This window comes from Sturnira hondurensis, unplaced genomic scaffold (assembly GCF_014824575.4).
Source record: "Sturnira hondurensis isolate 20B ecotype Veracruz unplaced genomic scaffold, ASM1482457v3 Scaffold0001221, whole genome shotgun sequence".
Taxonomy (NCBI): domain Eukaryota; kingdom Metazoa; phylum Chordata; class Mammalia; order Chiroptera; family Phyllostomidae; genus Sturnira; species Sturnira hondurensis.
The window spans coordinates 1,317,210-1,332,416 of record NW_028073852.1 but is presented as its reverse complement, the minus strand read 5'-3'; the positions used below and the strand labels follow the sequence as shown (position 1 = coordinate 1,332,416).

The 15,207-nt window shown below is 65.7% G+C and overlaps 1 protein-coding gene across 1 annotated transcript in view; it reads left to right on the top strand.

The window, feature by feature from the left end:
- Positions 1-15,207, top strand: part of RPTOR (regulatory associated protein of MTOR complex 1) — a 138,485-nt gene that overhangs the window by 108,621 nt on the left and 14,657 nt on the right. The window contains exons 15-24 of the mRNA XM_037068348.1: positions 321-386; positions 689-880; positions 1,210-1,350; positions 3,172-3,289; positions 3,915-4,055; positions 4,338-4,496; positions 9,410-9,528; positions 11,192-11,295; positions 11,782-11,965; positions 13,065-13,175. Coding sequence (XP_036924243.1) covers positions 321-386; positions 689-880; positions 1,210-1,350; positions 3,172-3,289; positions 3,915-4,055; positions 4,338-4,496; positions 9,410-9,528; positions 11,192-11,295; positions 11,782-11,965; positions 13,065-13,175 — 1,335 coding nt within the window. The remainder of the gene's footprint in view (positions 1-320; positions 387-688; positions 881-1,209; positions 1,351-3,171; positions 3,290-3,914; positions 4,056-4,337; positions 4,497-9,409; positions 9,529-11,191; positions 11,296-11,781; positions 11,966-13,064; positions 13,176-15,207) is intronic.

The following is a 15,207-nucleotide window of genomic DNA, read 5'->3' as shown; positions in this document are numbered from 1 at the left end:
AGGGCAGAGGGCAGGCCTCAGGGGCTCCTCTGTGGCTCCATGCCACAGGAGCCCGGGAAGGAGAAGAGACGCGGCCACCCGAGGGCTCCTTTCACAGCACATGCTCAGCCAGGGACAGTGGGGGGTGGGCGGCGCCTGTGGTGGGACGCCCGAAACCTGCCCCCGCCCGTGGCTGCCCAGCCCTGGGAGGGGCCGCCCTTTCCTGCAGGCTCAGAGCAGCTGGCTCCATGCGTGCTCCACGCTCCCCTCCAGGGACCCTGAGCGGGTGTCTCCTCCGTGCTTGGGGCACGTGCGGGACAACCATGACCTCTGTTTTCCAGGCCGAGCACCGGACCATGACGGCCTTCATCCTCGCCGTGATCGTCAACAACTACAACACCGGGCAGGTGAGTGGCGCTGCCCGGCCCGGCCCTGCCCCCGCCCCGCACCCTGGCCTGCTCGCCGGGGGGCTGCAGCTGCCGCACTCGGATCGTGGGGACCGTTGTCCTGAATGTCTAGTGGGACAGTCACCCTTAGGGAGAGGGGCTGCACCAGTCTGGGGGACAAGTCGGGGCCGCCCCTGTGCTTAGCCAGCATCGCAGGGTGAGCTGAAATTGGAGAGAGTTAAAATGAGGGACATGTCAAGACCTCCCTGAGAAATGCCAGGGGGCGTTTGGCCCCAGTTGCATGAGTCCCCTGTACCTCGCAGGAAGCCTGCCTGCAGGGCAACCTGATCGCCATCTGCCTGGAGCAGCTCAGCGACCCCCACCCCCTCCTGCGCCAGTGGGTGGCCATCTGCCTGGGGCGCATCTGGCAGAACTTCGACTCAGCCAGGTGGTGTGGGGTGCGGGACAGCGCCCACGAGAAGCTCTGCAGCCTCCTCTCTGACCCCATTCCGGAGGTGGGTCTGTCCCCTGACCCCAGGGCCAGGCTGCAGTGCCGCGGCCGGCAGGGTCCTTGGTGCTGGTGGTCCCGCCGGGCACCGTGGGGACAGCGCCTGCAGCAGGGCCTGCTTTTGGGTGCTTATCGGTGTCCAGAAACCATCCCCCTACCGCCTGTCCCCTGAACCCTTTCTCCCTCACCGCCACCTGCTCCTCAAGCTAGGGCCACCAGGGTCCCGTGTTGCCCCTCCCCCATCTCCGCCCCCACCAGCAGGGCTGGTGCAGGGGCCCTGCAGGAGTCCAGCCCAAGGGCCCCCACAGGCAGGGCTGTGACCTGCCCCCTCCGCAGGTGCGCTGCGCAGCAGTCTTCGCTCTGGGCACCTTCGTGGGCAATTCCGCGGAGAGGACCGACCACTCCACCACCATCGACCACAATGTGGCCATGATGCTGGCTCAGCTCATCAGTGACGGGAGCCCCGTGGTCCGGAAGGTGCGCGGCTGGGCCTGACCGCGGCTGGGGGCACACCATTCCCAGCGGCCCCGACGGGGTCACACCCCTGCGGTGTCCCGCCCACCCCCACACACTCCGTGCTTGCTTCTCGAAGGGTGTTTCTCGGGCCAACTTCTGGCGTCCGTGTGGTGGGCTGGTGCAGCCTGGGAGCAGACGGAGGGACGGGCGCGTGGGTGTGTCCCGCCTCTTGTATCAGGCGGACAGACCCCGACAGGGCAGGAGACGCCCTGGTCTCAGTGGGGCAATAGCGGTGGTTTCCGCCGGGATCTCACGCCGGTCGGAACTTGGCACAGCACAGCTAGGTCCCCCGTCTGTCCCCAGCTGAAAGGGCCACTGGGGGGTGCTGGTGCTCACTAGCTGAGGGCCTGGGAGGGAGGGGCCAGGCTGCAGGCCCAGTGCCCAGGCCCCGGGCAGTGCCTCACACCTCTTCTGTAGCTCCACGTGGCCATGCCTCCTGGGCGTGTACGGCCNTCAGTGGGGCAATAGCGGTGGTTTCCGCCGGGATCTCACGCCGGTCGGAACTTGGCACAGCACAGCTAGGTCCCCCGTCTGTCCCCAGCTGAAAGGGCCACTGGGGGGTGCTGGTGCTCACTAGCTGAGGGCCTGGGAGGGAGGGGCCAGGCTGCAGGCCCAGTGCCCAGGCCCGGGCAGTGCCTCACACCTCTTCTGTAGCTCCACGTGGCCATGCCTCCTGGGCGTGTACGGCCTGGGACCTGCCTGGCCATCCCCAGCAGGCAGTATCTGCCAGGGAAGCCTGGGGGATGCACAGGTGGAGGAGGGGCCGATGGCAGCGGGCAGGAGGACACACTACTGATGAGAGCTGGTCACTCGCTGTCCTGTGTGGTCGGCCTGGGCCCCCAGGCCCGTGACCCAGCAGTGACCATGCCCAGCGCTTCTCTCAAGAGCACACACTGGAAGGTGGAGGTGGGACGGAGACGGAGCAGACAGAGAAGTAGTGTGGCAGGGGGTCCTGCGTGGCCCTGTGTGGGGAGGGAGGGGAGGGAGAAGGAGGAGGTGGAGAGTGTCCTGGGCGGGGGGTGGGGGTCCTGGGAGGAGACGAATGAGGCACCCAGCTGAGCCCAGGACCCTGGGGAGCCTCCCCCAACGGAGGACCGGCAGGTGACGAGACCCAGAGCTGGGGGGCAGGGGCAGAAGGGGCCGGAGGCCGCCGGGCGAGGCCGCGCTGTGCTCTGAGTGGGACAGCCTGGCCTGTGCTGAGGTGGCCCCAGTGCAGTGCCGCTTCCCTGGGGTTGTGAAGGTCCGCAGTGCCCGCCCTGTGGCACGCGGTGCCCACCTCCCGGACCGAGGGCTCAGTGAGCCTGGTTGGTGGGGAGGCCATCACCGTGTCGGGTTAGAGCTGCTTCACCAAGGGCAGGGCGGGCGGCTCCGCCACCCTGGGCCCGTCAGGGGTGCCAGCCTAGGCCTGGTGACAGTCGGCAAGGCCTGTCCCCTCCCCCTCAGGAGAGGCACTGTTCATTGGTGTGTCCTCACCCCATCATCTCCCATGGGTCATTCTCACGGGCATTCAGTGCCCTCCTGGAGGTGGCCCATGGCCAGTGGCCTGATCTTGACCTTACCTTGACCTTGACCCGCCTTGCTGAGAGGCTCGTGCTCACACCAGCACTCCCAGTGCTTCCCGGGAAGGCACAGTCCCTGCTGCTGATACCGAGCGCAGAGTTTTGTACTTATTTTCTCTCTTCTGCGGTGACTCCAGCGCCCGGCAAGAACTTCAGGTGTCACTGCTTCTCCACAGCATGTCGCAGCCACCGAGAGTGTGACTGTCCTTCTTCCTCTTGGCAGGAGCTGGTGGTGGCGCTGACTCACCTGGTTGTGCAGTACGAAAGCAACTTCTGCTCTGTGGCCTTGCAGTTCATGGAGGAGGAGAAGAACTACCCGCTGCCTTCTCCCGCGACCACAGGTACGCCCTCCCCTGTGAGTGTCGGCCAGATGGGGACCCTCGGTCAGGGCCGTCGGCAGCCACTCAGTTTCACGAACCCGGGCCCAGGTGTCTGGTCCTCACCGCTGTGGTGCCGCCTCTGCCTGGCCCTGTGGTCCCTGCACCCCTGGCACCGGGAGGCACAGAACGGGTGGGGAGGCTGCTCTGACCCTTTGACTCTTCTCTCCTTTCACCCTTTCTGGAGACCAAGTTTGGGGAAATACTGAAGGTGCCATTGGGGCCTAGGGAGCGTCGCACAGTGAGCCCCTTGTTGGCTCCCGTCTCCTGGCCCCGCCCACCCTTCCCTGGAGCGCAGCGGCTGTGCGGGGACAGGGTCCTGAGCAGCAGCAGAGACGTCATGGCTGTTAGTGTGCTGAGGGGCTGCCACACTCCGTGGAAACAGCTGTGCCCCTGCCGGAGGGCGGCCGGGGGCAGCGGACAGGATCCTGCGGCGCCAGCAGGCCGAGCGCCTGGGGTGGCCACAGGGCCAGCGTTGCTCCTTCCGTCGCTGCCGCTCACAGAGGGGCCGGCACACCCCCTGCTCCTTGCACTGCCCCCGCCTGCTGGCGCTGAAGCCCCGAACACGTCTCTCCCCCTTTCCTCGCAGAGGGTGGGAGTCTGACGCCTGTGCGGGATAGCCCCTGCACCCCCAGGCTGCGCGCCGTCAGCTCCTACGGGAACATCCGCACTGTCACCACGGCCAGGAGCCTGAACAAGTCTTTGCAGAACCTGAGCTTGACGGAGGAATGTAAGCTGCTGGGAACCGGGTCCCTGGGTTGGATGCTGTTTGTGTGAACGGCTGCCACCCATTCCTGCCATAAAAGGGTGACCTGGCAATGGCAGTTCATCCCCCAGGACCCCACAACCCCACACAGGCCCAGCCCCCCACAGCCCGCTTTCCCGGGGGAGGGCAACCCAGAGATTGGGGGTGCGGCTGAAACACGCCTCAGTCACACGCCACCATCCCAGAGGCTGTGGGGCCGAAATCGGGGCGGGTGTCCCACACTGACGCCCCCCTGCGGCTCGGCAGCCGGCGGCGCCGTGGCATTCTCCCCCGGGAACCTGAGCACCAGCAGCAGCGCCAGCAGCACGCTCGGCAGCCCGGACACGGAGGAGTACATCCTGTCCTTCGAGACCATCGACAAGATGCGGCGGGTCAGCTCCTACTCCGCCCTCAACTCCCTCATCGGTGAGTCCCACCCGCCCGGCACGCTCCACGCCCACCTGCAGGGGTTGCTGGGGCCACGCGCCAGGGAGAAGACAGTGTCAGTCATTTCCATTTTGAGCTGGCGACGCTGGGTAGGCTGTCTGGACCGGCCAGCTCTGCCCCCGGAGGTGCCAGAACCTTCCACCTGTCCCTGTCACGTCACAGGACAGCAGTTTTCCGCCGGGTGGCCGGCCCTTGGGAGGCGTGACAGGCAGCGTCCCTCGCAGGCCCCGCCTGAGACAGGGACACTGAGTGTGAGGCAGAGACTCCTGTTCTCGGGGCGTCCAGCCCCGTGGGGTTGGCGCGTTTGGGTTCAGAACCCAAGTGTGTGACGAGGACAGCGTTCTTCAGCTTGTCCGTGTCTCCAGAGGGGAGCTTCGGTGGGTAAGTTGTGTTTTTCTAAGATGCTCCACTTCACCCCGATTTCTGTGAAACCACCCAGAGCATCCTCATGGCTCTCAGTCTCCGCCCCGCACCAGCAGCCGGCCTGCCCAGGCGAGGCGAGGCCCCGCACCGATGCCCCGCACCGTTCGCTCTGGCCCCTCCCGCCCGCAGGGCAGCCCTGCCCGGGAACAGCCCCTGCCTGCTCCTTCTCAGAAACGCGGGTCCGCTCNTCTTCAGCTTGTCCGTGTCTCCAGAGGGGAGCTTCGGTGGGTAAGTTGTGTTTTTCTAAGATGCTCCACTTCACCCCGATTTCTGTGAAACCACCCAGAGCATCCTCATGGCTCTCAGTCTCCGCCCCGCACCAGCAGCCGGCCTGCCCAGGCGAGGCGAGGCCCCGCACCGTTCGCTCTGGCCCCTCCCGCCCGCAGGGCAGCCCTGCCCGGGAACAGCCCCTGCCTGCTCCTTCTCAGAAACGCGGGTCCGCTCACAGCACACAGTGCACGGCCCCTTGGCCTATCGTCCCCCTATCCGGAAGTCGTGACGAGTGTCGAAACCGACCAGCCCCAGGAGAGAGGGCTGAGCGCTGCAACGCCGTCTTGCCGAAGTGCAACAGGCTTGGGGTTCGGCGAGTCCCAGGGCCTGGCTGTTTTGTGAGCGCCCACAGGCGTGGCATCGGGAGCTCGCCAAGGCGAAGGGGTGACTGTTTAGGTGCCGCCGACTCTGGACTTCGAAACTCGAGTCCCCGGCACCCAGAGCCCCGCCCCAGTAAAGCGCATCCTTCCCCACCTCAGCTGAGGGGCCGCATGCGCTCAGGCACATGGGCCCAAGGCCAGGGGTGTTCGGGGCCCCTCCTGTGCCCACACCCCTCCCAGCGCTCAGCACCCACTGAGCTTTGCAGCCCTGAGTGCCCCCAGCCTGTCTCGGGCCGGTGTCCACAGTCCTCCTGCAGCTCCACATCACGTGTGCCCGGCCCCGCCCCGGCCCTCTCCACAGCCCTGTCCTGGACTCACCGGGACGCCGAGCCCTGCACTTGTTGAGAGAAGTGCACACCAACAGTCATCGTGGGCACGAGACCGCCCACCCTAAGGCCGCTTCCTCCGTGCTCCGCTCCCTGGGTAACGTCCTTGCTGCAGGGACGCGTCCCCGTGCTGGCGCAGCCACAGTGGCTCAGCGGCGGCGCCTCTGTGGTTGGATTGGCGGGCCCGCTGTTTGGTGCTGTGTGTCGAGGGGGCCCTGGACGTGCCCGCAGCGAGAACACCCCTTAGCCACCTGGACGCGCAGCCTTGACTTCGGTCAGGGCCCAGCTCGGCTCTGCGAGGGGGCGTCAGATTGGTCTCGGTGCTGGTCTGTCTTTCACGCAGTCGGGCCCCCGGACAGGTATCTGCTGTGGGACACTGAGCATGGTCTTCGTGTCCCTTGAGTCTTTGAAATGCCAGTGGGAAAGTCATCAGCTGAGCTGGAGGTGGGAGCGCTCAGAAGACCGCGCAGCTGAGCACCAGTGTCGGCTCGCTCAGATGCGCAAGGATGGCGCTCGCGTGCCCCGGAACTGCAGGCTCACACGAGTGTCTGGGATCGTGACCGCATGGAGAACTCGTCACCGGCAGCATCCGCCTGTTGAGAGCAGGTTTCCTCTTTCGTTGCAACCAGAGAGCCACGGCTCTGCCTTTTTCACTGAACATCGTGGAGGGGGTCTCCGCAACTAGGGCGACGCAGGACATCAGTGCATTCCCGTCCCTTCCCACAGAACCAGCCACTCCAGATCCAAGGGCCCCTCCCTGTGCTATGTCCCCAAGCGTGCTGTGGGCTCAGCTGCCGCTGGGACAAGTTGGGATGAAGCTGCCTTGATTGCACTCGGCTCCGCATCCTGGAAAGCGTGCCTGGCCTGCCATTGTCCATCTGCCCTGGGCCCTGGTCTCCCCTGTTGCTCACTTGGCTGTCAGACCTGACTTCCTTCCACATGAGCCCCACCGGTCCTTCCAGTTCCCGCCCCCCAAAGCTGGGACTCCCCTCAGACCATGCAGCCCACGGCATCAGAGAGGCACCCGCGCCCGGGTCACAGCTACCTCTCCAGTGGGCCAGGCCACTCTGCCAACCAGGGGACTCCGGGGACCCAGAGCCACCACAGAGTTCTGAGCAAATCTCCCTCCATCTCACGCTGTGTGGAAAGTTGTGGCTGCCGTGCTGAACAGTGAGCCCTGGGACCACCAGTCATGGCCCTTTATGACCTTCGGTCTGAACTCCAAGACAGGTTCTCGGTGCTTCGGGGCCCGGTGAGCGCCAGACAGCGGCCTCTCCAAGCATTCGACAGCCAGATGTGCCCGGCTCCTGTCCCCCAGGGCCCAGCTCCAGGTGCGATCACCCCGCGTTGCGAATGGACGTGCAGACGGCAGGCCGTGGGTCGGAGGCTGAGGAGCTGGGAACGTGCACAGGCTGCGGTCGCATTGCGTTCTGTTTTCACCGGCACAAGGTCCCCCCTCCGTGGTCAGGGATGCAGACAGAACCCAGGTTGTTCCTGCCGGGTCGTGGAGTTGTGTCGGAGGCAGCGTCTCCGCCACGAAGTTGTCGACAGTCACAGCAATGACTTCCTGAGAAGTAAACAGTGACGGTGACGTGTTCATTCTGAGGCCACAGCTAGGAAGGGATGGGACTGGGACCCTGTGCTGCCCTGTGCCCACCCTCATCTGCACCGAGGCCATGCTCCGTCGCCATGAGTCAGCTCGGCCATCCTCTGCCGTCACACTGAGAGTCTCTGCACATCCTGTCACAGCTTGCATGGCCCCGCCCAGGGAGGCTGCCGCCACACGTCACCGGAGGGGGAGGACCTGCATGGTGCCCATGGTGAGCCTGCAGCGTCCCCACGGAGCGCTCCGCCTCCCTCCCAGCCTCCTTGCATGGGGCTCCTGCCTGCGTCACCCGGTGGCCCCCGTGGATGAAGCACAGTTCCAGTCGGCCATCCTGTGGCGGAGCTGGGAATGAAGATCACAGAGAGTGTCCCGGGGTCCCCGGGCTGACTGCCCGCCTCCTCCGGCTGTGCCGCGAGGTCTGGACGGCGTCACAGGGACGCAGGGTTTGAGCGTCCTCAGCCTCTGTTCCGTGTCTGACCTATTGGGCGCAGGGGGGCGGTGGAGAGGGGCCAGCGTGTGGTTCGCGTGGACCCGTCCCCAGAGCGTTTGCAGACGTCTCCCTCACTGAAGGCCGGACCGGCGCTGGGCTGGCGTGCTGCTGCGAGGACAGGTGTGCTCGTCCCTTGAGCCCCGGGGCCGGACGCTGAGAGTGTGCAGACGCACGAGCACGAAGGGGACAGTTTCCTCTGGCCCCCGCCCGGCCATGGCATCTTTGTGCAGGCCCCCCCAGCCCGGCTGCCACCACACCTGCTAGAACGGTGGCTGAGCTGGAGCCACTGGAGGGCCCATGAGCGCTCACTGGGACGAGTTTTCAGAGTGGCCTCGGGCGGGGGGGGAGGCAGAAGCCAGTGAGTAGAAGTGACCTCTCTCCGGTCAGTGCAGGGGATATACCCACACGAGTGTCCACGCAGGGCCCACACCGGAATCCGACTGGACTCCAAGCCTTGCTCAGCCTCCCCTTGGTTTGATCGAAACCCCACTCAGCTCTAACAGTCATGTCCCTCAGTGGCCTTCTAACATTGAAAGTCCAGAGGGGCTTCTCTGACTGGCTGTCCGTGATATGGGGGCGTGGCTTCCTGGGGACACCCCTAATCTCTGTTTTTGGGCAGGCGTTTGCTCTCCAGAGCAGCCTGTTGGCTTCCCCAGGTGGGAAGGGGCAGCTCCCAGGGGCCAGGTTCCACCAGAGCCTGTGTGCCTCGGGGCAGGACCGCCCCCGATCCCACCCGGGCTTGCCCCGGGGCTGAGTACCGGCTCTTCTCCCCACTCAGCCCCTGCCCTGCTGCCAGGATGGCCTTGCCCTTCCCCTTCCCCTCTGTCATCCAGGGTGATGCCTGTGTCGGGTTGGGGACGTCAGGTGGCCTTGAGCGGCCTCCACGGGGCCTGCCCCTCTCCTTCCCTTCTCCCCAGATGGGCTGTCACACGTGAGCGCGTGTGAGCACACACGTGCCCCGTCCTGTCAGCTGGCAGTGCACGCAGACTCCGCATGGAGGACACTGAGGGAGTGCTGCTGGGTGTCCTGGGAGGTCCTGCGGTCCCAGGTTGCGTCACGCGCCCCCTGACACCTGGGGACTCGGGGACAGTGCAGTCTGTGCTGCCCGAGTGAAAGATTGAGCCCGGAGCACACGGGGGGTGGGGTGAGGGGTGGGCACGCCCCCAGCATGTCCCCTCGCGCAGGTCACGGTGGCTCCCAGAAATACGGACAGAACCAGGCACGCCCAGGAGCCCAGGGCTCACTGGGAGCCCAGCATTCGGCGGGAAGTCCTGTCCTTTTCTGACTCACGTTTCCTTCCAGAGGGATTCCTGCTCTTAGGGGGCGCTGTCCCCAGAAGAGCTACCGGGGCCCCCACAGCTGCCTGACCCTGACCTGCCGCCCCCTTCTCCCTGCAGGCGTGTCGTTCAACAGCGTCTACACACAGATCTGGAGGGTCCTCCTGCACTTGGCCGCAGACCCCTACCCGGACGTGTGTGACCTGGCCATGAAGGTGCTCAACAGCATCGCCTACAAGGTACGTGCGCTGCCACGCCCCGGGCCCCTTCCCTGCCACGTGGGTTCCGAGGGGCCTCCGAGCCTGGCCAGGCCGGCCCCTCGGCTCAGGCACAGTCACCACATGCCGGGGACGCGCTCCCTGCGGCTGCTTCCCATGTCGGGCAGCAGGTGACGAAGCCCAAGAGGCCCGTGGAGGTCACTCTGGGCCTGGCTGCTCCCACCCTGGACCTCCTGGCTGCAGGAAGCTCACTTACAGAGCCGCCTCGCTGGGTCAGCCGCCACCTTCTGCCGCCTTTGCTTCCCGTTGGGCTGGTGCCCGTCTCCCTTCCTTCCTCCTGCTGCTCTGGGTGTAGCCTGCTCTCCGTGTAGAACGGGGACCGGCCAGCACAGAGAGGGGGCTCTGCCGAAGCTCCCAGCCCTAGCACCCACTCCTCTCCCCAGTGCCCCACACCGGCTCACCAGACAGGCCGTCTGCTCGACCCTGAGGCCACCTCCCCACCGCAGCGTGCAGGCGGTGCCCAGTAGACACTGGCTGATCCGACGAGAACCATCAGGCTGGGGGAGGCTCCGGCTGAGCCTAGAACCCCAACTGTCCCGGGAGAGCCGTAGCCAAGGCATCTCCAACACCCACCGTGCCAGGCGTGTCCCCACTGTCCCCACTGCAGCAGAGTCAGAAGGTGGCCACTGCCAGGGTGTGAGGGGCATTCAAGAGGGGCCGTCTGGTCAGCCTGGAGGGCTACAAAGTCCAGCCCAGTGCACCCCCCAAAGACTGAGTCACTGGGCGCCCACTTGCTGTCACCTGGAGCCTCCTTGAAGGGGGCAGGGGGGCAGGGGCCCCAGGAAGCAGCAGAATGGGAGGAGGGTCCCTGGGGAGACGGCGTTCCGAAGTCACTACCCCGGCGCACAGCCCGCATTTCAAAGCCGTGTGCGCCCGCTGCTGCCCTCCCGCCCGCCCACGAAGTCGCAGCAGTCTCCCCCGCCGGCTCCCGCATTCGTGTGTGTGCGCACGCATGTCTGTGTGTGTGACTTCCAACTCATTTCCACTCATCTTCTGGGCCTGGTCGCTCATTTCTAACTCTCCCCACGTCCTCCTGGGAAGAGGAAGGTAGAGCCACCTTCGCCTGAGTGCCGGCGTCCAGAGGACTGTCCTGGGTGTGAATCGTCAGGCCCGCAGTGGGCACTCCTGGTCTCATTGGTGCCCGGAGCCCAGAGAGCTTTCTCCCAACTTCCTGGGGCCTGGCCCCCTGAGTCCTGGTGGCTGCCTAGGGCCAGGCCTGGGGCCACACTGCACCCAGGCAGATCATTGCTAGGAAAGCAAAACAGCCCTGGCTGGTGTAGCTCAGTAGACTGAGCACTGGCCTGTGAACCAAAGGATTGCTGGTTCAGTTCCCAGTCAGGGCACAACAGGTCAGGCAGGTCCCCAGTGGGGGGGTGTACAAGAGGCAACCACACATTGGTGCTTCTTTACCTCTTTTAAAGGAAAACTTTTTAAAAAAAGATAAGCAAAACAATATCATTTCACCTGCAGGGTGATTCGGGGGGCGTTTACAGCTGGCACCTTCGTGGAGAGCCAGGTCCCCTCAGTCACAGGGGCCTTTGCTACTGAAGCCACACAGAGGCAGCCCAGCCTGCACTGGTCTTGTGGCCGACTGTCCGTGTCTCGGGTCCCTTTGCTCTTGCAGGCCACTGTGAACGCCCGGCCCCAGCGCATCCTCAGCACGTCCTCGCTCACCCAGTCAGCGCCCGCCAGCCCCACCAACAAGGGTGTCCACATCCAGCAGGCGGGGTGAGTGGTGCCAGGTGCTCTCCCCGGGCATTCCCTCCCCCCATGGCCAGCGCCGTGCACCGTCTCCTCTGGCCCCCACCCCGCTCCTGCCCCACGCCCTGTGGGTCTCCGGGCTGAGCCCCGCCCGCCTTCACGGCCCAAGAGCAGCAGCAGACCTCAAGCAGGGCCTGGCGTCCGTGGCTGAGACTCTGCGGGGGGGTCTGCAAACCCCGCAGACCAGTGGGGGGCCAGTGCCCACCTGCGGGAGGGAGGCTGTGTGCCGAGTCCCAGGACTGCAGACCTGTGCGTGCGCCGGGCCGGGTCACCGGGTCCTTGCTGTAGTCTTTGGCTCAGCATCCACAGCGTGTGCGTGGAAATCGGATTGGCAGATCAGGGGATTGCGGACATCCGAGCTGATACCCCCAGGCCACGGCCGCAGCAGGGGGTGACTGGGGCACGCTGGTGTCCGGCGTCAGGGTGACGCCACGTGTCTTTCCCCAACGGCAGAGGCTCCCCTCCGACGTCCAGCACAAGCAGCTCCAGCCCGACTAGCGACGCAGCCAAGCAGCCGGTCAGCCGAGAGCTGCCTGCAGGCCGGCTGGGCGCCACCGGGCCCACGGGGGTGCAGTACACACCCCACTCCCACCAATTCCCCCGCACACGGAAGATGTTCGACAAGGGCCCAGACCAGGTGGGTGTCTTGCACCCTGTGTGACGCAGTCACACTGCTCCCAGCAGGTGGGGGTGCTGAGGGCTTTGCCCCCGGCCCTTGTGGAGGCCGTGCCCGAGGGCACCCCCGCCTTGTCCCGGGTGGGCTGCTCTCGGCAGCATCCGTGCGGTGAGACCAGGCCGAGCCGCCGGTTTGCTCTTCTGTCAGGGAAGTGCGCTTTGCCGCTGCTGGACGTGGCTGGCACCCCGTGGGGAGAGGGCCGGGCATCTGCATTTCGGGGGGCGGCTCACTAACAGGGGACACCCAGGCTGGGTCCTAGGGGTTTTGGCCAAGGTCCCGTGGCTGTAGGGTGCCCTTGGAGCAGGAAGGGCACACTGGCAGTGGTCTCACATGGGCCGCCAGCCCCTGCCCGCCCAGAGCTGTGGCAGAGGCAGCTGCACCGTATCCCCGGCCTGGTCCCGGAGCACAGTGCCGTGGTGGCGGGTGTGTGAAGTCCCCCAGGCAGAGCGGTACCTGTTACTGCGTCTGCTGTGGGGTTCCCACCGGGCAAGCCTCCTGGGTGGCAAGGGCTCCTCTCTCAGGGTCCCCTCCTGTCCCACCGCCCTGTGCCCTGCGGGGTCGTCTTGGGCCGGGGGCTCAGACTCTGACAGCCCAGCCATCAGTGGTCCCGCAGCAGGTGACATGGTGTCCTGTAGGCAGTGTGATGCTTTAGGTGTGACCCTCGCAGGTCCCTCCACTGGAGGGCGCTCCTCCCAGGGCAGGCGTACAGCCGGAACCCCTGCCCTTGTCAGGGCGCCCGAGTGCTGCCCTGTCTGCACAGCAGCCCGCAGCTCGTGGGGACCCCTTACCTGGCACTGACGAGCCTGTCCAACTGGCTCGGGACGGGGGCAGCCCACGCCATCCTCTGGCCCTGGGCGGGGACACGGCTCCCCGCATGCAGACTCGGGCGGCCTTCCCTAATGCCAGTTCCTGGAACCCTGTCCACACACCCAGGGTCCCAGGGCCACCCGCCTCTGCCTTCTGTCCGGCTGGACCTGCACTGCACATGCACATGCACAGAGGCAGGGGTGGCCTGTCTCACCGTCTCTGTCCCTTTCTCCCCTACCCACACGCCCGGAAGACCGCTGATGACCCGGACGATGCTTCCGGACACAAGAGCTTCATCTCAGCCACAATGCAGACGGGCTTCTGCGACTGGAGCGCCCGGTATTTTGCCCAGCCCGTCATGAAGGTACTGCACCATTCTCCCTGGGGCAGAGGGCTCGAGCCCGGCTGCCCCCTGGGCCACACTCAGGTCCTGCAGCGCCTCCCTCTGGGGCACCTGGGCCTCAGCTCCCAGCTGGTGGCCCAGGCCGCCCGGCGTGTACCCACTGGCCTGGGACCCTGGGCCGTGACCTGAGGCGGGGGCAGGCGGTGAGGGCCCTGGTAGACTCCTGTCCCACCGCCTCTGCAACCGTTGGAGGGTAACACCGAGTTGCTGTCATGGTAGCTGGTGGCCACAGTTGAAATAAAACAGCAAAAGAAATAGACTTCATTTGCTTTCCTGTTTGCCCCGCAGAGAGAGAGGGAGGGGTAGGGAGAGGCTGCCATTTCTGAGCTCACCGTATGAAATGCCTCCTATGCTCTTGCCTGGCAAGGCTACCGCAGGCTTGTCAGCCCCCTCCGGGTGGGGACAGCTTCCAGCCTGTCCCCAGGCTGTGCCAGGGCGGCTCTGTGCTTCGGAGACCAATATCACTGATTTTCCTGAAGACCTATCCTCTGGGGCTCATTCTGGCCTGTCTGGCTCGTTCCACGAGACTGCCTCACAGGCTTACCCCTGCCACAGTTGTGACACAAGTGTCCCTGTGCCTGTAGATACGAGCCACAAGCATAGTGACAGGGTGGCCGGCCGACACTGCTTTGTCAGAGCGGCACCTGGGGCCATCCTTCTCTGACTCCCTGGACTCTGGCTCACTCCCGGAAACCCGCCCCTCACGTGGCTCCTTGGAAATGCAGCTACAGCTTGTTCCATGTCACAGAGCGAGCGCCACGTCCGAGCAGTTCCCAGGAAGGGTGGGCCTTCTTCCTGCTTTCCTCCCTCCCCAGAGGGGGACTGGTGGTTGTCAGTAAACACGGAATGCTCGCCGTCATGGCGGCGGCAGGCAGTGCCTCGCGGCTCGTTGAGACTGGGGATGAAGAGGGACAGGGGACCCGACTTCTCCAGAGCAGAGCGCCGTCTGGCTGTGGTGCCAGCGCCTTGCACAGCCACACCCCCGCCCCGGCCAGGCGTCGCTGGGGTGTTACCCTCAGGGAGTGGCCGAGTCAGGGACCTTCTGGGCGTGATTTGTACAGCCCAGGGCATGAGGACCTGCTGGGATGCACCACCATGGGAGGACGGCCACGGGCCGTGAAATACTCAATCTGCTGGGAGCTGTTCAAAAATCCAGCTCAAAAAGCGACATAAGGAAATGCTTCGGTGAGACTTCTGGGAAGAGGAAAAGCAAGACCCAGGCTGCGTAGAGAGCAGTCACCCTGTAGTGCGGTCACAGTCGTGTGGCCCCGGGTGCGCCTGGAGCATCTCACCTGAGCCCAGAAAAAAGCCGGAAGCCGGTCCTGACGAGGCCTGAGGTCACCGCGGCGGCAGCTCTGAGGACACTGCTTCCCGGGGCACTTTGTCTTCTGCACAAGCGCCTCCCTCGTCAGAATGGACGTGTAGAGGCAGCGAGGTCGCCGTGGCCCGTGGGTCAGGCTGCCCCGAGACCAGCCCGCCTGCCGCTGCTCACCTGCCTGTGGCCAGCACGCCGGCCCCCATGGGCCGTGGACGACACCCCTCCCACCCCAGGAGGGAAGAGGGGGCCTGCTTGGAGCTGGGAGCGGACACGGCGGGGCACAGGCCCTGGGGGAAGCAGTCGCCCTTCGGAGCTGTGGTGCCGGCTGCTGAAGGTCAGGGTTCCGTTTAACACCGACCGAGCTCAGCTTCCTGGAGACGATCCCTGGCCTAAGGCTGGCGCGGCCCAGCTGTCCCCGCAGCAGGGGCGCGGCCCACTCTCCCACGGAGGGTCGGAGGGTCGGGGGCTGTGCTGAGCCCCACGGGCAAGGCGCCGCTGCTCCTCGAAACGTGCCTGCGGTCAGTCTCCACCTGCGGCGCCAGGGAGGGGCAGTGCAGGTTACCCCAAACTCATCTCTCTGAACTTGAACGTGAGTCTCCCTTGTTCCCCAAGGGTCTGCTTCCCTGCCCTCAGCGTTGGGGTGAGCAAGCCACGCGTGTGCAGCAGGGACGGTGG